Source organism: Aethalodelphis obliquidens, unplaced genomic scaffold (assembly GCF_003676395.1).
Source record: "Aethalodelphis obliquidens isolate GAN/ISIS:26980383/991018 unplaced genomic scaffold, ASM367639v1 scaffold13, whole genome shotgun sequence".
NCBI classification, from domain to species: domain Eukaryota; kingdom Metazoa; phylum Chordata; class Mammalia; order Artiodactyla; family Delphinidae; genus Aethalodelphis; species Aethalodelphis obliquidens.
Window position 1 is genome coordinate 1060836 of NW_020837957.1, and position 22659 is coordinate 1083494.

The 22659-nt window shown below is 36.2% G+C and overlaps 1 protein-coding gene across 6 annotated transcripts in view; it reads left to right on the forward strand.

Annotated features, from left to right (window-relative positions):
- Window positions 1-22659, forward strand: part of ALG6 (ALG6 alpha-1,3-glucosyltransferase) — a 55992-nt gene that overhangs the window by 16822 nt on the left and 16511 nt on the right. For 5 of the 6 annotated variants that reach the window (XM_027113967.1, XM_027113968.1, XM_027113972.1 and 2 more), the window contains 9 exons: window positions 5009-5098; window positions 6244-6332; window positions 8130-8212; window positions 9287-9351; window positions 13031-13216; window positions 13807-13942; window positions 16691-16776; window positions 18187-18271; window positions 21462-21532. In XM_027113967.1, the coding sequence (XP_026969768.1) occupies window positions 5009-5098; window positions 6244-6332; window positions 8130-8212; window positions 9287-9351; window positions 13031-13216; window positions 13807-13942; window positions 16691-16776; window positions 18187-18271; window positions 21462-21532 (891 nt within the window). The remainder of the gene's footprint in view (window positions 1-5008; window positions 5099-6243; window positions 6333-8129; window positions 8213-9286; window positions 9352-13030; window positions 13217-13806; window positions 13943-16690; window positions 16777-18186; window positions 18272-21461; window positions 21533-22659) is intronic. The other variant, XM_027113971.1, reaches the window with a different exon arrangement.

The following is a 22659-nucleotide window of genomic DNA, read 5'->3' on the forward strand; positions in this document are numbered from 1 at the left end:
AACATACGAGATGAAAAAAAAGCAGTAGCTTAGTGGTGAAGAGTGTAGGGCTGGAGTCAGACTGCCAGACTTCAGATCAAGGCTTGTACCCTTTACTAGCAGTGTGAGCTTTTGCAAGTTATTTAACTATCTCTGCCACAGTTTTATCACTCATAGAATGGAAATAATAGAATACATATTTCACTGGGTTATTGTGAGGATTGAATAAAATGATTCATTTAAAGCACTTTAGACCAGTGCCTGAAGTGTAATGAGTTCTCAATAAATGTTAGCTGTAGTTATATCTCACAGAAATCCATGCACTGTCATTTTTGTTGAACACATTCTGATAACAATTGATGACAGTATTTTTTTACTTATTAGGTGCCTGGTAGATTATTGATTAAACTTGGCTATACAAACTGTTTATATTGTTCTGTTGATTGCTTTGGTCACTGCTTTTTTTTTTTTTTTGCGGCACGTGGGCCTCTCACCGCCGTGACCTCTCCCGCCGTGGAGCACAGGCTCCGGGCGCACAGGCCCAGCGGCCATGGCTCACGGGCCCAGCCGCTCCGCGGCATGTGGAACCCCTGGGGCACGAACCCGCGTCCCCTGCGTTGGCAGGTGGACTCTCAACCACTGCGCCACCAGGGAAGCCTTGGTCACTGCTTTTATATAATCCTTTCTGAGAGAGTTACATACAAGAACTTCATATTAAACTCTCTATTAATAGGTTGGCTGTACCCTAGTCCAAGTTTGGAGTATTTAAAATAGAGGTCAGCTGAATATTTGATACTATTCTTTTTTTTTAATAGGTGTGTGCATGTTTGTTTATTTATTTACTTGACCTCACTGCGCAGCTTGTGGGGTCTTAGTTCCCTGACCCGGTACTGAACCTAGGCCATGGCAGTGAAAGTGCCGAGTTCTAATGTTTAAATGGTGTGATTTCTTTTTTTCCCCTAGTTTGAAGTTCATTGCTGTATGATTCATAATGACTATCATTGAAAAAGATATATCTCAATGGCACAGTTTATAAAACAGAAAATATATCCTGGGGACAGGTTCACTGTTATCAACAGTGGATATAAATCTATATTGGAAATAACATTTCTAATATTCTGAATTTTTTGGCTAATTTTGTCAAATTTGATTAGTTTACCATTATTGTTACCTAGCAATGTGGCTGAGGAATGGTTTCTCATTTAACTTCAGTTTTCCAAGAGTGGGGACTTCCCTGGTGGTCCACTGGTTAAGACTCCGTGCTCCCAATGCAGGGGGCCCCTGGTTCAATCCCTGGTCAGGGAACTAGATCCCACATGATGCAACTAAGAGCCCACATGCCACAACTAAAAATCCTGCATGCCGCAACTAAAGATACCGCATGTGGCAACTTAAAATGCCGTGCAGCCAAATAAATAAATATTAAAAATTTTTTTTTCCAAGAGTGAAATCTTTCTGTCTTCATCTAGAAAGTTAGCCATAGTGTACTCAAAACTTTCAAGTGACAAAGTTGTCTAAAATGTGAAATCAGGATCTATGAGGTAAACTTTTAAAATGTCAGTTTTGGGACTTTACTGGGGGCACAGTGGTTAAGAATCTGCCTGCCAACGCAGGGGACACAGGTTCGAGCCCTGGTCCGGGAAGATCCCACATGCTGCAGAGCAGCTAAGCCCATGCACCACAACTATTGAGGCTGCACTCTAGAGCCTGAGAGCCACAACTACTGAGCCCGTCTGCCACAACTACTCAAGCCCACGTGCCTAGAGACTGTGCTCCACAACAAGAGAAGCCACCGCAGTGAGAAGCCTGTGCACTGCAACGAAGACACAATGCACCAAAAATAAATAAATTTGTAAAAAAAAAAATGTCAGTTTTATAATTCTAAATTTAAACATTTATTCCATGTCAATACACATAGTTATAAGTAATAGAGGAAAGTTGAACTTTTTTTCTTTAATTTTATAATGACAATTCCTTATGTGTGAAGTCAGGAGTACTTTTGGCATCAAGTAGTAGAAAGCCTAAGTAATAGTAGTTTAAGCAATAAAATAATTAACTTAATAAGTAGGTCTTTGCAGGGCTGGTAAACTGGCCCAATGATAGCAATTAAGGGACTTCCCTGGTGGTCCAGTGGTCAAGACTCTGCACTCCCAATGCAGGGGGCCTGGGTTCGATCCCTGGTCAGGGAACTAGAGCCCACATGCCTCAACGAAGATCCTGCGTGCTGCAACTAAGACTCAGCACAGCCAAATAAATAAATAAATATTTAAAAAATAATAGCAATCAAGGACTCAGGCTTTTCCATTTTTCTTCTCTTTCACTCATTCTTCTTGGCATGTTGGCTTTTCAGCCTGAGGCTTTTCACCCCATGATCAATAGATGACTGCCAGGGCTATCAGCACTGTGACTTTGTACAACCATATTCAAGGCAGGAATAATAGGAATACCTTATTTTTTTTATTTTTATTTTTTTTGCGGTACGCGGGCCTCTCACTGTTGTGGCCTCTGCCATTGCGGAGCACAGGCTCCGGACGCGCAGGCTCAGCGGCCATGGCTCACAGGCCCAGCCGCTCCGTGGCATGTGGGATCCTCCCGGACCGGGGCACGAACCCGTGTCCCCTGCATCGGCAGGTGGACTCTCAACCATTGCGCCCCCAGGGAAGCCCGAGCATGTTGCTTTTTAAAAAAAATCACAGGTTTATAAGTCAGGAATTGTGGGAATGACTTTATTTCAGCATTGTTTATAATTATGAGAAGCCTGAAACACTCTAAATATCTTTTAGTAGGTGAATGATAAAGTACATTTCTCCTGTGTACATGTGTACGTGTTTTTCCTAGGTAGATTCCTAGAAGTGGAATCTCTAAAGTAGCCAGTTTTAATGGATACCAACACAAGAATATCTCTTTCCATATACCCTTACCAATATTTAATAATAACAATTAACACCAGACTTCTAAAATTTCCATTTCCTTGAGTACTTGTGTTGTTGAGTATCTTTTAATATATTTACTGACCATAATATTTTTTCTCAAATTTGCATATTTATATATTTCCCCCATGTTTCTGATGGATTGCTGATCTTTTTTATAATGATTTATATGATTTTAAAATAAACAATTACATTAATTTTCTATGCTGTGTTAACAAGTGACCATAAATGGTACTTACTTAAACGTACATTTATTATTGTAGTTTCTTTAGAAGTCTGGGCACAGCTTAGTTCAATATTATGATCAGGGAGGGTCTCAGGAGGTTGCAGTCCAGTTGTCATCTGAGGCTGCAGTCTTATCAGAGGCTCAACTGGGGAAGGAACTGTTTCCAAGTTCCCTCAAGTTATTGGCAGAATTAATTTCCTTGCATTTACAAGACTAAGGGCTTTGGTTTCTTGTTGGAAGCTACCCTTATTTCCTAGGGTCTACTTGCAGTTTCTTGCCATGTGGCTTCTCCAGTATGCCCACTTACTAAAACATGACAGCTTGATTCTTCCAAGTCAGTGAAAGGGAGTCTCTGTAGCTTAGCCAGCAAGATGGAATCTTACATATACATAAAACATAAGCACAGGCGTGACCATCCTATCACGTTTGTCGTATTTTGTTGTTTACAAGCAAGTCACAGGTCTTGCCTACACTTGAGGGGAGGGGATTGATTGTACACACTTAAGGCAGGAACACCAGGAGATGGGTTCATGGGGATGACCTTAAAGTCTGTCTGCCACAGTATTCAACAGTATACAATAGTATTCTATATTTTAATCAGTTTTTGGTGTGTGTATATGTATAAAATAAATATCTTCTTCCTGTTCTTGTCTTTGAATTTTTCTTATGGTGTCTTTTGTTAAATAAATTTTTACATTTGATGTACAGAAGCTCTTTGAACTGTTCTTGAAACTTTTAAGTTTGGAGCTATTTATTTATTTTTAAATTTTATTTATTATTAATAAAAATTTTTTTTGGCTGTGTTGGGTCTTCATTGCTGCGCACGGGCTTTCTCTAGTTGTGATGGGCGAGGGCTTCTCTTCGTTAAAGTGTGTGGGCTTCTGATTGCAGTGGCTTCTCGTTGCGGAGCACGGTTTCTAGGCGCGCAGGCTTCAGTAGTTGTGGCACGTGGACTCAGTAGTTGTGGCTCGTGGGCTCTAGAGCGCAGGCTCAGTAGTTGTGGTGCACGGGCTTAGTTGCTCCATGGCATGTGGGATCTTCCTGGACCAGGGCTCGAACCCATGTCCCCTGCATTGGCAGGTGGATTCTTAACCACTGTGCCACCAGGGAAGTCCTGGAACTATTTTAAATTAAAGGTTTTTTTTTGTAAAAAGCAAAAATACCCATGATATGTTAGAAAAAATTACATTTTGAAGTTAATGATAACACTCTTGAATATAATTTCGTTCCTTCCCATTCTGACCAGTTAGAGGAGCCTGTTAAGTTATGAACATTAGATCTAGCTTTCTTCCTTAATTCACAGAATTTTGCATGTAATAGGCTCTCATTACATGTTGGTTGAATTGTGTTCAAAGTGTTATTAATAAAAGTATACCTGTTTCATGCAATATTTCTTTCTTTGTAAACCAAATCTTTACGTGGTCTTTGACATTCATTTTTTATTTAAATTGTGATTTCATATTGTTTCTTTAATTTTTTAGACTGTCAGAAGCAAATTCTCTTTTTGTTGCATATTTTCTTTTGTATAAGTGTTGGTCATTAAGTTTACTAATAGTAGAGTGATAACAAGTTCCGGTTTGCCTGTGAGAATCTTGGTTTGCCTCTATTGCTATGGCTTGCTTAATTATTTACAGCTTCTTTCTTAAGAGTACCTTGGTTTAGACAATAAATTCTTTAGTCACACTACTCAATAACAACTTTTAATTGTGAGTTCACAAAAATTTTTAGGAGGGGAGAAGTTTAGATGAATTTTTTTTTAACCTTGTATAACATTTTTTCATGTTAATTAAGTTAAATGAAGTGAGATGTTAAATATAAGTATTTCTTGAATATTGATTGTTGGAATGGCGCTTTCTTTTTCCTTTTTCTTCAGGTATTTTAACAGCAGTGATAACAACTTACAGTATTGGGGATTGGACTATCCACCTCTTACAGCTTATCATAGTCTTTTATGTGCATATGTGTAAGTTTTTCTTCCTTAACATAACTTTAAATATTTATGCCTTTAGCAGATGTAGTAAGGAAGAGTTTGTTGAATAGAGAAGAAATCGTTTGTAGCTACTATTGTATTATGGTTTGTAGAGCACCATACCTTTATAATTGGATTATAGGAAAGTTTATCAGAGTTTGACTATTTTCATAATGTTTTTGGAGGAAAGTCTAGAAAGATGCAAAAATCTAGCTTTGTTTTGAAGTAGAGATGTTACCAACTACGCATGGATTACTGAGAATTATATCTAATATGGTTAGTTGTGCATAGAAAAGCTTTTTTCCTGGAATGGCCCAAAGTAAATGAGAAATAAAGGTCTAAATGGTATTCTGACTAACCTGTCAAGTAAGAAACCAGAAGTACCGTAGTGTTTCACTTATGATTTAAGATCGGGATTGGAATTCCTTTTTCTTTTACAGAAATGGAATGGTTTATAGAAGATTAGGTGCTTCTATTTAGTGGAGAACCAGTTCTACTCTGTCTTGGTATTCCATTTCAGACTTGAAGTGTATCAGCAGAAATTTGAGGAACTTCTTCACATTATCTTCTGAATTCATTTTATTTGTTCTATTTCATATTTTGTAAAAATTAGCGTCCTGGATTAAAAATAAGTTTCCAAACTTCAGGATAATCAGATATACTTTGCAGTGTTCTGGAGAATGTAATATGATTGAAAACTTAATTTATCTTTAATAATTATGTTCAGTTTTATGCAATGATTTATGATTAATAGCTATTTATTGTAGCCTATTATGATAACTGAAAAGATTATAAATTATAAAACTATGATCCTCTTGTCAATATTAGTGTATTGCTCTTTACAAAGTATATGTTTAATAAATGAAATGTGACATCAGATTGTTGTCACACTGGAAGAATCATGAAGGTAGGGCTTTTAGTTAACACGCTACATGAGTTTGTTGGAAGATAAGCATGGCAGATTCTGATAGCGTTAGTCAGTTTCACATGGTTAAATACAAAGAGTAAAGCTTAAGCCTTAACTCCATTGCTTTATAGGAGCAATGGCAACTTCTCAAAATAGATTCATATGTCCTCAGATGTCCTTATTGCTAAAAGTAATGGGGAATAAAGTGCATGTACATATGTTTGATTTGCAGGGCAAAGTTTATAAATCCAGACTGGATTGCTCTCCATACATCACGTGGATATGAGAGTCAGGCACATAAGCTCTTCATGCGTGCAACAGGTAAAAGAGCAATAGGCATTGAGTGTAAAATTTGATTAAAAATTTTTTTGAACTGATGACAGGTTCTATTATTGTCCTTACTTTTATAGTTGTGTAACTATAAATATGCATATATATGTATAATATGTGAGCAAATGTATATGTAAGCTAAAAAACGAAAGGGTAGAAACTAATAATTCTGGGTGCTTTACATTTACTATTATCTCTCTTAATAATTTGGACATGCAAATGAGGTAAATACTGTTGTTATCCTTACTTTAAGCTGAGGAAACTGAGGCCTAGTAAAGTGAGGCTAATATTAATAGCTCACCTGAAGTTAGTTAGCTCTAAATTAAAGTTTTATTTGTTTAGGCTGTTGCTTTAATAAATCCCTTTCACTTTTACAGTGAATTACAGCTGTATGTCATACATTGTATTGCTTTGCAGTGTTGCTAAATTAATCTTTAAAACAAATGTTTATTGAGCATTTATTGTGTGCTGTTTAAAAGTTGAAAGTAATAAGCTTAAATTTCTTTAAAAGCTTTACAAGACTTAGGCTTTAATGCTAGCCTGGGTCTTTTCCTTAATTAGTCTAAATCTAGTCAGGGTTTCTTCTCTTTACTATTCATCCAGTCATGGAATATCAGGCCCAAGAGATAACCTGTATTGTCTGTCTTTCCCTCTCCCACACCACTCCCTCTTCCCAAATGCTTTAATCCTTTTTGAACCACATACTCACCACATGATATTTAGCTTCTGAGCCAGTATCTGTATCTGCAGGGAACTTACAGCCTTTAGAGACTCTATTCTATTTTCAGAGAGCCCCAGTCATTAGAAATTTCCTTCCTTTTTTTTTAGGAATTTCCTTCTTATATTGAACCTTCACTAGTCATTTTAGGTTCTGTTTCCTTGGGCTACATAGAACAAGTCCGATCCTTTATCTATCTAACACCCTCCAGACATTTGAAGTCATCCCCTCTCGAGGTTGAACATTCGTAAATACTTTAGCTGTTTCTTAGACGACCAGTTTCTTGAATGTGATTATGGTTTTGAGGCCTCCGGTTGTGCTCCTTCAAATATGTTACAGTTTGTCAGTGTCATCTAAAATGTGGCATCTGGAGCTGCAAATAGGATTGCATGCATCTAACACTGACAGTTTACTATCATTTATCTTATTGTGCACAAATATATATGTGTGGTACAAGAAAATAATAGGCTTTTTGGATAGCTATGTTGTACTGTTGAAGAACTTAATATATTAGTTTTTCTTTGTTCTAAAAGGACTGAACATTCAGAATTATGAATTGCTTTATTTTTTTTCCCACTTTTTTTCAGTTTCCTCCTCACCTGGACCTATCAAGCTCTTTGTAGGCATTAATTAGCAAAAATTTATGAATTTTTATAAATATTCACATTAAAAAAGATTCTCCTATGCATCTCCACATTTGAGGTATTGTTCACATCAGAAAATTTGGAGTATACAGATATTGAGGGGAAAATAAAAGTTTCCTTCCCTTGCTTTGAGTATTCTTAATTTTTATGTCCAAGTCAGAGCAAAGAGAGAACTGGTTTTAGATACAGCTAATTGATTTAATATGTGAATTTGTTAGAGAAAATTAAGAGACTCTAGTACTGTATCAGTTGAAATTAGGCACAGGTGAAGGGAATGGAAAGTGCTCAACGTGGAAAGGACTTGTCCAGAGTGGGTAGGAACCTCGTGTTAATAGAATTTCCACTCGGGGTTGGAGGAAGGCTGTTAATAGGTTATAGTAGACCCTGATGGACTCAATGCATAAAATCATTTGCTTGTTTTTTCAGTGTTAATTGCTGATTTGCTGATTTACATACCTGCAGTGGTTTTGTACTGCTGTTGTTTAAAAGAAATCTCAACTAAGAAAAAGGTATGTTTTGAAGTAACCTGACATTTCATCTCTGAAATGTTTTATTGCCTTAACTATTAAGTGTAGAGCTTAAGGAAGTCATGCTTTTGGGAATAGATAATAGGGAACAGTATATCTTCTGTCAATTTTCATTTAGAAACATTAACTTATCTTAGAGTAATTATTTTAATGTCCAAATATAGTAATAAGATGCACTGAATTTTAGAAGTTATATACTGCTGAATTGCACAGCATGCTAAATTTATTGCTTAACTGGTAAATCTGAATTTTGAGTTGGCTTGTGAGAATGACAACTGAAAGTCATTTTGAAAAGTTGCGATATATTCTCATATTCACAGTTAACAAATATGCTCTTTTTTTAAAAAAAATCAAATGGTTTGTGTTAGAGTTTTATTTATTTATTATTTATTGGCTGCATTGGGTCTTTGTTGCTGCGTGCAGGCTTTCTCTAGTTGCGGTGAGCTGGGGCTACTCTTCGTTGCAGTGTGCGGGCTTCTCATTGTGGTGGCTTCACTTTGTTGCAGAGCACGGGCTCTAGGTGTGCAGGCTCAGTAGTTGTGGCTCGTGGGCTCTAAGTGTGCAGGCTCAGTATAGTTGTAGCTCATGGGCTCAGTAGTTGTGGCTTGTGGGCTCTAGAGTGTAAGCTCAGGAGTTGTGGCGCACGGGCTTAGTTGCTCCGCAGCATGTGGGATCTTCCTGGACCAGGGCTCGAACCCGTGTCCCCTGCATTGGCAGGCTGATTCTTAAACACTGAGCCACCACGGAAGTCCCATGACTATTCTCTTTGGTCATTTTATATAGATTAATCATTAGATTAATTTATCTGATTTATATATCTAAAAGTACTTTCTCAGACAAACACCTTTTAGGGATTTTTTTCCTTTTTACTGAAGTATACTATGTCACTTCCATGAAGACTTTAGTGTTTAAAGAGTTGCTTTATAAAAATGGAGTATTTCCATAAATAGAAGGTAAGAGGGGAACATTTGCTACTGTGTTAAATGAAACTACACTTTTACCTGGTTTGATTCAAGTAACAGATTACTTTCTTATTTACAATAATTTTCTTTACAGATTGCTAATGCATTATGCATATTGCTGTATCCAGGCCTTATTCTTATCGACTATGGACATTTTCAGTATCCTTTACTAATTTAGAAATGAAGTCAGATGCATATCATGAAATCTAGGCTCAGTTTGTATAATGTTGTCATCTAGTAATGTCTTATTTACTAGGGTTCTTGCTTATATAAACCATTTTTAAAATGGTAAAAGAATCTCTTCAGCAAGTGTTTAGTTGAAGGGTAAAGTACAAATTAAAAGTAGCAATGTTTTTTCACAACTGTTTGGATTGGGAACAGAATGTTGGTAACTGATCAGGTGTTCTGGAGCTAATTCTGAGAAGGTGAAACATTTTCTATCTTTTGTAAATGTTTTCTGATGCTGACAAAAACAGTCTTCCAGTTTTTGAGTTTTAAAACAAAATGTTTCTCTAACAGATAGTGGTAGCTGGGAGCTTTAGGAAACTAAAATTGAATAAATCTATGTGGATTTTATGTGCGTAATTTTTGATACCTAAAATAAGAAACATTCAAATAAACAAATTATAGAGGAAAGTTGATAAAATCTGTACATGGCTCTCCAGTTTGTCTTCTAATGTATTAAATATTACTATCTGTCCCAAAGGAAAATAAATAATCCACACCATGATTGCTTAATTAATATTTTTTCCTTTTGGTGCCAGTCTGTTTTACTTATAAAATTAAAATGTGTATCTGTCAAAGGACTTGCAAAAATATTCAAATAGGTAGTTACTTCCATCATATTTTTTTATTCAGTCCTCTTTCCTAATTGAGCCCTTTTTTTTGGCATTATAGGATCATGGCTTTTAGATAGTTTGATAATATCAAGAACACTGATAATAAAGAAAAGAAAAAAGTTGTTTACAAGATTTTTTTTTTTTTTTTTGCGGTACGCGGGCCTCTCACTGTTGTGGCCTCTCCCGTTGCGGAGCACAGGCTCCGGATGCGCAGGCTCAGCAGCCATGGCTCACGGGCCCAGCCGCTCCACGGCATGTGGGATCTTCCCGGACCGGGGCACGAAACCGTGTCCCCTGCATCGGCAGGCGGACTCCCAGCCACTGCGCCACCAGGGAAGCCCTACAAGATTTTTTTAATACTATATTTACTTTGAAATATTCTCATACAGAGAAGTACACAAAATGTAAATGAATTGGCTATTATCCATGTCGAGAAATAGAACATTGCCAGTATCCAAAACCACACCTGTACGCATCCCAAGTAGTTCTCCCTCCTCCTTTCTCAAAGATAGCCACGTAACTGACTGCTAGTACTATAGTTTGGTTCTCCCCCTTTTTTGAACTTTCTATGAAAAAGACAACACAGGGCTTCCCTGGTGGCGCAGTGGTTGAGAGTCTGCCTGCCGATGCAGGGGACACGGGTTCGTGCTCCAGTCCAGGAGGTTCCCACATGCCGCGGAGCGGCTGGGCCCGTGAGCCATGGCCGCTGAGCCTGCGCGTGCAGAGCCTGTGCTCCGCAACGGGAGAGTCCACAACAGTGAGACGCCCATGTATCGCCAAAAAAAAAAAAAAAAGACAACACAGTAGGTATTCCTTTGTGCTTGGTGTTTTTGGTTCAACATTCTGTTTGTGAGTTATTCGTGTAGTTGTATGTAGCTGTAGTTCGTTCTCTTTCATTACTTTATAATATTCTATTGCATGAATACACATGATTTTATTAGATAGACATTGGAGTGTTTCCAGGCTTTGGCTATGATGACTATGTTGCTTTGACCTTTCTTGTAAATATCTCTTTGTACACATGTAAATATATTTCTTATGAGTGGAATTGCTGAATTATAGGGTGTGCACTTGCTTAATTTTAGATATTCCCATATGGTTTTTAAGCATGATCTACCAGTTAATACTCCTGTTAGCAATGATGTAGGAGTCCCAGGTGTTCACCTTCACCAGTTGTCAGTTATTTTCCTTTTAACCATTCTGGTAAATTCGTAGTGGTATCTTCTCCGTGATTTGAATCAAACTCTGGAAGCTTTGGGGATTATGTCATTTTGTAGGGACACCTTTTTTAAACCACTATTTACTTTACTTTCCTCATTTGTAAAATGGAGATGATATTAACTCTTACTTTTTAAGCTTTTTGAGAATTAAATGAATTCATATTTGTAAAGCATTTAAAGCAGTACTTGGGAGGTACTAAGCACTACATAAATATTTATTGCTATTACTAACTGTTACTGCTGCTGCTTTTGTTGTTCCTATTTGTTACTTTTCGGGCTCTGATTTTATAATGATTTGTTTGGGCAAAGGTATTTTTGACAGTTGTTTTGGACACTATGGGTCATTCATTTTGAAGACTCATGTTCTTCAGTTCTGGGAAATTCTCATAAATTATTTTTTTTGATAATTCTCTCCCTTCTTTCTTGAGCTTATTAGACAGGTATTAGATCTTTCAGCTCCATCTTGAGCATCTCTTTGTCATTTTGTTTTATAGTTTTGAAGATTGTCTTGCTTTATGAGTAACACTTCAGTTAAATTTCATTTGTTCTGTTAAGCATTTAATATCTTAAATTTCAGTTTACTCTTTTTTTTCCCCACTGTTCCCTGAATTATTTCCATTGTCCTAGGGGTCAGTCTTTTCTCCTCTTCACTTTGGTCCTTTTTCTGTCATAGGTGTTCCTTATATGTCTATTTGATCCTGGTGTATTTATTCTAAGAATAAGGCAGAAGAGAAAGCTGCATGTGAGCTTTCTATACATTTGGTGCACTATAGGGTACATGGCAGGATTCTGGCCAGTACTCTGGGATCCTTAAATGTCACAATGTGGAGGAATTTGCACTATAGTGTTGACTTCTACACTAGTTGCTCAGATAGTTTATTCCATTTCTTTGGAGAAATATTCCTTCTTTTGTTGCCTGGTAGTAAATGTTTTGGCTGCCAGATAATCTTTGCAAAGGAGTGAGGTGGGATTTGACATCTCCATCTAGGAGTTTTCAGTGCATCCTCTTGTTTTCTCTTCAACATACTCAAGCACTCCAACCTGCTTGTTTCCACAGTTCTCTGGGGCTTGTAGGGTGGATTGGCTCCTTGCTAGCCTGAACTTCCTCTGTGCATTCACTAAGCTGTGGCTTCTTCTAGTTTATTTGTTGCCACTTCTCTGTCCTCTTTCCATCTTCTAGAAATGTGTTGAAATCTTCATCTCTTGTAATGCGTCTTCCTGTTCCCTTTATGGCTGTGAATTTATACTTAAAAAAATTCCCTATCATTTTAAGGGGGTCTCAGGAAGGAGAGGAGGTAAACATGAGTACTCAGCTCACCGTTTTCAACTGAAAATCTAGTTGTGATATTGTTTTCATATAAGTGTTATTAGTTTCTAATCAAGCACATATATTAATTTATATTATTGATGCATATTATAGAGGAAGAATAGTGATATCAGTAAGTTTGGTGTTTTTTTTTTAACTTTTGGAGCATTGATTTTGGTATGTGTTATAGTAATATTGTGAAATAGCCTAGCAGAAAACAAAGCTATGTGTTAACTATTTAGAGCTCTTTTAAACCTAAACAAATCAGTTGCTCTGTTTAGTAGTAGATTTAATATATTTGAAGCCACTACATATAATTTCAAATTTGTTTATCAATTCGATACTTTTCAGCTTTTATTTAGAAATCGTTTTCATTATAATGTATCATTACAAAATCATATAAGAAAAATGTTCTATAAAATGCAAAATCTATCTCTTTTAATTATTGAGATAATTCCTTGACACAGGAACATATATAATTCTGTGAGTCTTGGCTTTGCCTTGTGGGGTGTTCTTGGAGTATCTTACGACTGGGACCTGCTGGGGTCCCTGGCGTTTTGCTTAGCTATAAATTATAAGCAGATGGAACTTTACCACTCCTTGCCATTTTTTTGTTTTTTACTTGGCAAGTGTTTTAAGAAAGGCCTCAAAGGAAAAGGGTGAGTGTCTTTTAAACAACAGAATTCAAAAAATTACTTCAGATAATTTATTTGGCATACTTACCTTTGCCTTCTGGTGATTTCTCATTAATGTGTTGGTGGCTATGGAGTAAATGGAAAGAGAGATCAAGTCATGTTCTATATTATTGTATTTTAAATCTTCCTAACTAGAGAAATATTTTGACCGATGTATATTTACTGGAGGTAATGTGAATTGGCTTGTTAGAACATTGCTGTAGGATTTCATCCCTTTAGAGCATATTACATTATATACTTATTAGAAATACATCCCAATTTGACATTTTTCTTCATAGCTGCATAGGAATGGCATCTAAGTTAAATGTTAAGAAGGATGGTGATAGTCTTCTTGTTGGGGAATTGCACATCTTAATAGTCGTGAATTTCTTAACTCTGATTTAAGTAGACTCTCATCTTAAACCCGTATTGGTGGCATAGATTTTTACTATACATTTTTACTATACATTACTATACATTTGCATTTATTATATTTATAGTAATGAGACGCAGATTGATTTCTCAGAATTACTAACCTCTCTCTATCTTACCAATTCCCTTTGTTTTTGTTCTAGGTTTGTGTTGTTGATTAAACTGGCTTGTACTGTTGTGGCTTCCTTCATTCTCTGCTGGCTGCCATTCTTTACAGAAAGGGAACAAACCCTGCAAGTTCTAAGAAGACTCTTCCCAGTTGATCGTGGATTATTTGAGGCATGTTTAAAAACTTCTCTCGCTCCTTTCTGTTACAGTACCTTCCCTGTGACCTTTGGGGATTTCATGTAGAAGCACTTCAGCTGCTCTCCTCCTGCAGTCATTCCTTGCCAGTTATTTAATCTGGTACATAAGCTATAGCTCATCTGGCATTTTCCAGTACATTGTACAAATAGGTAATATTTATGTCATCCTGAGATCCATAATTCAGTTATACATTTTTCTAATGAAATAGGGTTCATAATGAAAGACAGCATGAGAAGTTGCAGCTACAAAGGTAACAGCTTTGTGGGGTTTTTTTGGTTTATATTCTTTTTTTAGTCCTAGGAAATTATTTATTAAACTAATAATCATGTTTGCTTCAGAAAGATCTCATAATTCCTTATGAGGTATATAGCTTTCATCCATAGTAATTTTTAATGAGAATCATTCATTTCATTTCATTTAATGCCAGCTTAATCACTCTTGTTAAATTTTTATTGCATGGATAATTTGATTTAGAGTTAGTAATTAAATTAAACAAACCATTTTTCTGAAACAAAAAGGTCTTTTAATAAAGTTAGACAGAGACAACATATTTATAGATAATTTGCTTTTGAATAAATATTTCTTTTAAAAAGAATTAGAAAAGCATATATATCTTTCTAGTTTTTGAGTATATGAAATGCTATAGAGTATCTTTCAGTGGATCTGTGGGAGGATGGAACCAGCATTTTGAAAGAGGCTAAGAAAGAATTTGGTGTTGTGAAGGAGCAGAAATGTGTGCCCTGTATGTCAATGGGGATGATGATAGTGATAGTACTGATAATCATAAATAACCACTATTGCTATCACCACCACTTTCTTACTAGGTACCAGGCACTTCACATGTAATTTTATTTGATCCTTAACCATAGTGCTGAAGTAGCTGTTATACCCACTTTACAGATCAGAAAACTGAGGTCAGAGATTCATATAGCTTTTGCATGGCAGAGCTGTAATTTGAACTTTGAGAATTGTGCTCCTAACTTCTTTATATATCCTCTAACCTTAATACCTATATAAAGAAGAGTTTAGTTCTCCATGTAAGCTGCCTGGTTATTTGCCTTGCCTTCTATTGGGTTGGCCAAAAAGTTTGTTCAGGGTTTTCCATAATATTTTACAGAAAACCCAAACGAACTTTTTGGCTAACCTAGTATTTCAGAAATGGTATTTATCATGATAAGTATAAAAATAAGTGTCATACACTTTTGATGGTGCTGTTGGTTACCTTCACTCACTTGTTGCCCTCAAAATCTGAAGAGCAATTTCATTGGCCCGACAGAGGGAAGTAGGATGGTACAGTTGCTGGTGATAGTTACTTTCTTTTTATTTATTTGTTTTTAATTGGAGTATAATTGCTTTACAATGTTGTGTTAGTTTCTGTGGCACAATGAAGTGAATGAGCTATATGTATACCTGTATCCCCTCCCTCTTGTACCTCTTTCCCACTCTCCCCACAATCCCACCCATCTGGGTCGTCACAGAGCACTGAGCTGAGCTTCCTGTGCTTTATAGCATATTCCCACTAGCTATCTGTTTTACCCATGGTAGTGTATATATGTCAATCCTAATCTCCCAATTTGTCCCTCCCCTTCCCCTCTGTGTCCACATGTCCATTCTCTATGTCTGTGTCTCTATTCCTGCCCTGCAAATAGTTTCATCTGTACCATTTTTCTAGATTCCACATATATGTGTTAATATACAGTATTTGTTTTTCTTTCTGGCTTACTTCACTCTGTATGACAGACTCTAGGTCCATCCACATCTTTACAAATGATGCAACTTCATTCCTTTTTATAGCTGAGTAATACTCCATTGTATATATTTATCTTCTTTATCCATTCATCTGTCATTGGATATTTAGGTTGTTTCCATGACCTGGCTACTGTAAATAGTGCTGCAATGAACATTGGGGTACATGTGTTCTTTTGAATTATGGTCTTCTCTGGGTATATGCCCAGTAGTGGGATTGATGGGTCATATGGTAGTTCTACTTTTAGTTTTTTAAGGAACCTCCATACTGTTCTCTGCAGTGGCTGTATCAATTTACATTCCCACCAACAGTGCAAGAGGTTTCCCTTTTCTCCACACCCTCTCTAGCATTTACTGTTTTTAGGTTTCTTGATGATGGCCATTCTGACTGGTGTGAGGTGATAACCTCATTGTAGTTTTGATTTGCATTTCTGTAATAATTAGTGATGTTGAGCATCTTTTCATGTGCCTCTTGGCCATCTGTATGTCTTCTTTGGTGAAATGTCTATTTAGGTCTTCTGCCCATTTTTTAATTGGGTTGTTTGTTTTTTTGATATTGAGCTCCATGAGCTGTTTGTATATTTTGGAGATTAGCTAATAGATTACTCTGATTTCAGGTGTGTGGTAAAATGGGTCAAACAATATGTGTTCTACATTAGATGAAGTAAAGATTTCTTAGAAACTAATTTCCAAAGATGAATAACTTCAGTATTTAGGAATAATGTGCTGCTCTTCGAAAAATATTAAGTATTTCTTGGGCGCATCTAAATTATGGTTGGCTAGATCACCTCCTATTGCGAATAATGTGTGTGTATGTGTTCCTTAGAGAGTTTAATCAACTTAGTTATGAAATTGTGAACAAGCGCTTCTCATGACCCCAAAGTTTATCTATTTAGAGATTATGGGCTGTACTTCATGGAGTTTAATATTTCTTTCAATTATACTAGAATGTAAAACTAACAAATTTCTTTTAAGGATAAAGTAGCCAATATTTGGTGCACCTTCAGTGTCTTTCTGAAGATCAGGGATATTCTGCCACATCACATCCAGTTAATGATCAGGTAAGAGACACCAAGTTTGTATATAGTGTTTTATAAGCTACTCTAAAAGTGTCGTGGCAATACCTCATTTATCTGGCATCATAGGGAGTAAGGTAGTCTTCATTAGTGAATATTCCACATAATGTAAACTCATTGCTCTGTATAACAGAACTTTTTTATTTGAAACATTTTATGTGAAAGTTACTGTTACCTACTTCTGTCTTCCTTAAACAGTATATTAAACATGATTTAACATAACCTTGAAGAGTCATAATTTTCAGCGGTGTATCAGTCAGGGTCGACCAGAGAAGGAGAATGAGTAGGAGATCACTGTGTGTGTGTATGTGTGTGTGAATTTATTATGAGGAATTGGCTTATACAATTGTGGGGGACTGGCTAAGCAAACTAAATGCCAGTCCATAAGACAGACATTCAGGAGGGGCAATCTAGAGGGAAGGAAGAGCTGTACTGACCCCACTGCTGTTTGGAGTCTGATCTCAGTCTGAAGGCCTAAGCCTTTTAAAGGGCTTCCAGGTGATTCAGGCACCACCCAAGGCCACACCCTTTTGATTAACTTAAAATCAATTGAATAGGGACTTTAATTACATCTGCAGATCTTTTCACAGCAGCACCAACATTAGTGTTTGAATAACTGGGCGGTGTGTGTATGTGTGTGTGTGCTGCCTTTCTCTTTCCTCCAGTTCTTTTGGTTGGAGAGTATCCTTTGTAGCCCACCGTAACAGGAAGCAGACTAGTCGAGCTGAAGCCACAAAGCCTCCTCAAGTGGGAAAATTAGTTATTGTTTTGCATTATAATACTTGTTTTCAGGGCTTTCAAAGACTGTTTGCCTTGGTACTAAGTGGCTCCAGACTCCTCTGCTTGTTGAGTTCTTTTTTCCTCCTTGCCCATCAACCATCACAAGGAGAAGCTCTAGCAGCTTCCCTCTCTCTTTCTAGCTTGTTCTTTCTGATTTATCATGGGCTTGAAAATCAGATAATCAACTTTTGTGAAATTGAGGGCCAAAGAGGTTCTCTTGTGAGTAACTTTTATGAATGTTTGTGTTACAAATATAGCATTGTCTCTTTATACCTGGTTATGTTTTCTTGTTTGATAATTGACTTTTAACTATCTTTGTATCTTTTCCATAATTGATACTAAATACTAAAAAAACATAAGCAATATTTAGTTCTATAATATTTTGTTCTATTTTATATAATCATGTATATATTAAAGTGTGTACATATTTCAGTGTATGGATTTTATTAAAATGTTATTTGGTCTTGAATTTATTATTTAATACATAAAAAACTTTAATTTGAAATCAGCTTAAGTTGATAAGTAATGTGACCCTTACATTAAAAAATTGTTTCTTTGTTTTAGCTATATACCTTTATAAAGAAAACAAATGTCTAATTTTTATTAATTTTTTAGCTTTTGTTTTACATTTTTGAGCCTGCTTCCTGCATGTATAAAATTGACACTTCACCCCTCTCCCAGAGGATTCAGATTTACTCTGGTAAGTTTCTCATTACTTTAGATACTTAATTCTTGCTGCAATTGATCCTTTAAAAATACAGATAATTATTTTCCTGCTTTGAACAGGATTATTGGATTGAGACATAAGACATTCATTTATTTGGCAAACACTGAGTGTCTGACATACTTAGGTGCTGTTTTGCACTAGGCTGAGCAATCAGAATCTTTCAGTTTAATTCAACAACTATTTAATTTCTTTGTGGTGGTCAGTGAGGGAATACAAAGAAGAAAACAGTGGTGATAGACATGTTTAAATTATTATGCTCTAAAGCAGACGGTATTAAGTTCTGTCAGGTACAATGGAGTGCTGTGATAGTGTGGGAAAAGGAGATATTGCTTTGAGGGCAGATTTTAGCCTATTTCTTAAAGCAAGTGGGATCAGAGCCAAATTTTGAAAGCTGGGCAAGATTTGGAATAGGTGGTTATGTAACAGGAGAGTTCGAGACAGGAGGAAGAGCTTGAAGGTACAGATGTGGGAGGGGATAGGGAATGATCTGGGAACAGCTATTAACCAATGAAATTTGTGTAACTTTTACGTGGGTATGTGTGTGTTGAGGTTAGGAGAGGATATAGTGAGAGAGAAGAGTCAGAAAGAATCAAATTATGTAAGAGCTTGGATGCTGGGCTGAAAAATTTGGAGTCTGATTTGTGTGCTAGAGGAGCAAAAAAGATTTTGGAGAAGGAGCGGGAACAGATCTCTGTTTTAGGAACGTGACTTGTATCAGTTGGAACATGGATCGGGTATATATTTTATATTTTAGGGTTTCTCTGCGTGGGTTTACAGATTCCTCCTGGTTGTATTTCTGTGGTATTTAGAATTTGTTCCTGTGTACCTTGGTCTATAAAATGACATTTAAAGGATATCCTTTTAAAATATCAAGAAGAGTTAGTTTATGAAAACAGTCAGTCTTAGTGGACTTATAAAGGGACAACCTTTTATTTTTTATTATTTAAAAAAAATTTTTGGCCATGCCACGCAGCTTGCGAGATCTTAGTTCCCCTCACCAGGGATTGAACCCAGGCCCTCGGCAGTGAAAGTACGGAGTCCTAATCACTGAACTGCCAGGAAATTCCCTAAAGGGACAACATTTTAGAAATTGGGGTTTCAATTCTGGGACTGCCACTTATTTATATTGCATTCTAAAAACAAGCCAGAACAGAGCATGTCAGTCAAATATTTCAAAAGTGCTTATCGGTTCCACAGTGCAAAAAGATTCATGTTCCTCTTTTTTAAAGTTACCTTTTTATTGATGATGTCTGTTGTTTCATTCTGTGAATGAACTCTGAGCATAGTAAGTCATCTATAGTTAATATATTCTATAGAATGTTTAGAATAGGAGGGATGTGGTTAGTAATATTTTGACGTCTTCAGTAGCCCTAACTTGAAATATTTGCAAGCTTATGTAAAATGGTTATTTATCATGCTAAATAAAGGTATATTTCAAAGATGATGGAATGGAATTTCAGAGTTTCGGTAACTAGCAGTGTTAGAGATGATTACTTTTAGGATTATAAAGCAGAAAAAGCATTTTCTTTCTCTTAACTTCCTAATTTTATTTAGTTTGTTGTGTTTTAATACCAGACATTGTGTTTAAAAAATAGAAAAGACATATTAATGACTTATTTTTGTTGATAATGTTTTAAATTCTTATTGAATACTTCTGAGAGCTTTAAAACATTTCCCATTATAATTATTTTAAAGTTTTTTTTTCCTTTCAATTTAGATTGAATTATTTCTTAATATAGGTCTATAATTAAGGTAATTGATAGTATGAATACTAATATATCTATAGCAGCAAAGTTACTTTTATCTATATCTTTTCAAGTAGTATTTATTAAGTGCCCTCTAATGTGTCAGGTCCTCTTCTAGGAATTGGCATATAAATGAATGACAGCTAATATCCCTGCTCTCTTAATTGGGGGACATTCATGCTAGTGGCAGGAGAAGAACAATAAACAAAATAAATCAGTTAACAGGAAAATATCTGGGAGTGATGAGGATTATGAAGAAAATAGTATTATGTGAAAAGAGGGCTGGTGGGGTTTGGTTAGGGGGGTACTACTTCAGATTGAGTAAGGGAAAGCCTCTCTAGGGAAGTGACATTTCATCCTGGAACTGAATGATTGATTGATCAGAAGGAACCAATTACAAGAAGATTTGGGCTCTGACTTGACAAAAGCAAGTTTTTTCTCCAGGCAGGAACACATTTGGCATGTTCAAAGCATTAAAGGGACAAATATGAAGTGGCTGGTGTGAAATGAGTGAGGGAGACAGTAAGAAAGACTGGAAGAGGAAGGCGGGACCCAGATTATGTAGGAGTTTGGATTTTATTCTAAGTGTAATGGGAAGCTATTGGAGGATTTTAAACAGGGAAATTACATGATCTGATATGGTGGCTAAATGGAGAATGGATTGTCGGGGGCAGGAGCGTTACCAGTTGGGAGGTTATTGCAGTGGCCCAGCAGAAAGGTGGGCGTGGCTTAGACCACTCCTCTGCCACCATCACCAGAGGGGAGTGGAGAGAAGTCAGTGGATATTGTATTTGGGAGACGGTGTAGATAGGGTTTGCTGATGGATTGGATGTATAGCATGTACAAGATAGTGATCCAGGTTTTTTGTTTGAGCAACTAGATTGGATGTATATAGATAAATGTCTAATATGCAGAATATAAACTCCTGAAAATAGATCTAAGTCATTATTAATTTAAAATCCCAAATAGCAAGTGATTACTTTATAGAACATTGAATATATTTTATTGAAGTGCACATTTTAAAAACACTAAAATGGATTTACTTTGCCAGTTTTAGATTTTGACTTACTTGTCCTTCATGCTTTTTAATTTAAATTGTCAGAGTTTCCAAGGGAGGATGAAGGTATGATTGTCGTGTCTGGATTATTTAGTAGTTTTGTTATTAATAACTGAGACTCAATGAACTTGTTGTAGATGGTTAGGTATAGCCTTATAATAATTATTTTTCAAAATATTTTGATTATTAAATTTGAATAAAATATTATGCACATTAGAGTTGTGTATATATTTTCCTTCTAGCTACAAGCTATATTAAACTTTAAAATTTTACTTGAAATGATTTTTAGTCAGATTCATAATTAAATTGATATTATATTTTGTAAGTTGTTATATCTGATTTTGTCCCCTTTTTCCTTAAGGTTAGCTGTGCACTGTCATTCTTTCTATTTTCTTTCCAAGTACATGAAAAGTCCATTCTTTTGGTATCATTGTAAGTAAAAATGTTTCAAGTATACTTTATTTGTTTATTGTGATGTGTTTATAATATGTAAATAGATTTATTACTTACATTTAATCACCTAAGTGCAAATCAAAACTATGCAAATGTTACATAATTTCATAGAATTATTTCATAAAATCACATGTTTTCCAGAATGATGATCTCTTACAATTTTACTTCTTTATGATATATTTTAAACTGATGAAATTTTATGGAATAATTTCTGATATCTTATTTCTTCCTATTTTTTTCATTTATATTTTCTATATGCTAATAAAAACTGTCTTCCAAAGAGGCTCTACTTAGGTTGGAGCCTGTGTGTCTTCTTTGCCTTTTTCATTTCATTCATTTCCACATCTATTCAATGGCCTGTTCTCTCCATCAACCTCTTTAGAGGCTTTTATATGTTGCCTCCTTTTTAGTTCTTCTGTCAAAACCTTTGTTTAGACCCTATTGGCAATCCCTAACCACACTCCTTTTTTTTAGGAGCATTAAAATTTTTTCCTGTTCTTCATAGAAATTGAGTGGCAGTTGGGGGTATATTATCCCAATATTAAAATAGTATTTGCCCAGAACACATTGGAATACTTGAATCCTGCCCAAGATCAGTCCCACCCATGCCTGCCACACCCCTCACCCTGTGTTTGCTAGGTTCCTGTGGAAGATGCATGTATGAAATGACTAATGACAAATGGAAGGGTGTATTGCTTTTATTAGGTGGAGCTTTGAACTAAAACCTTAGTGCAGAGCTTTATAGTAGGTGGGGCTGGCCTATGGGGAAGCCTTCTTTCCTCCGAAAAAAATAGTCTCGTACCATTGCAGACTGGGAGGGCAGCTTAATTTCATCCCCTGAAGTCTAAACTTGAGTTAGATCTGACCACTGTTATGTGAGGCTAGGCTGACCCTATGCAAATCCCTAGTGCCAGGGGATGGAACTGTGGAGAGGTATTGCTTTCAAACATGTATAATCTTCCCCAGGATTCCTACTCCAGAGAAAGGAGCTCGATCAGTGAGTGACCTATAATCTGACCATTCAGATTAGCTCGTGGGCCCTGAATTTCTGGAAGTTGATACTCTACAACTGTACCTAGATTATTCATAACAGTGCATGACTTTAA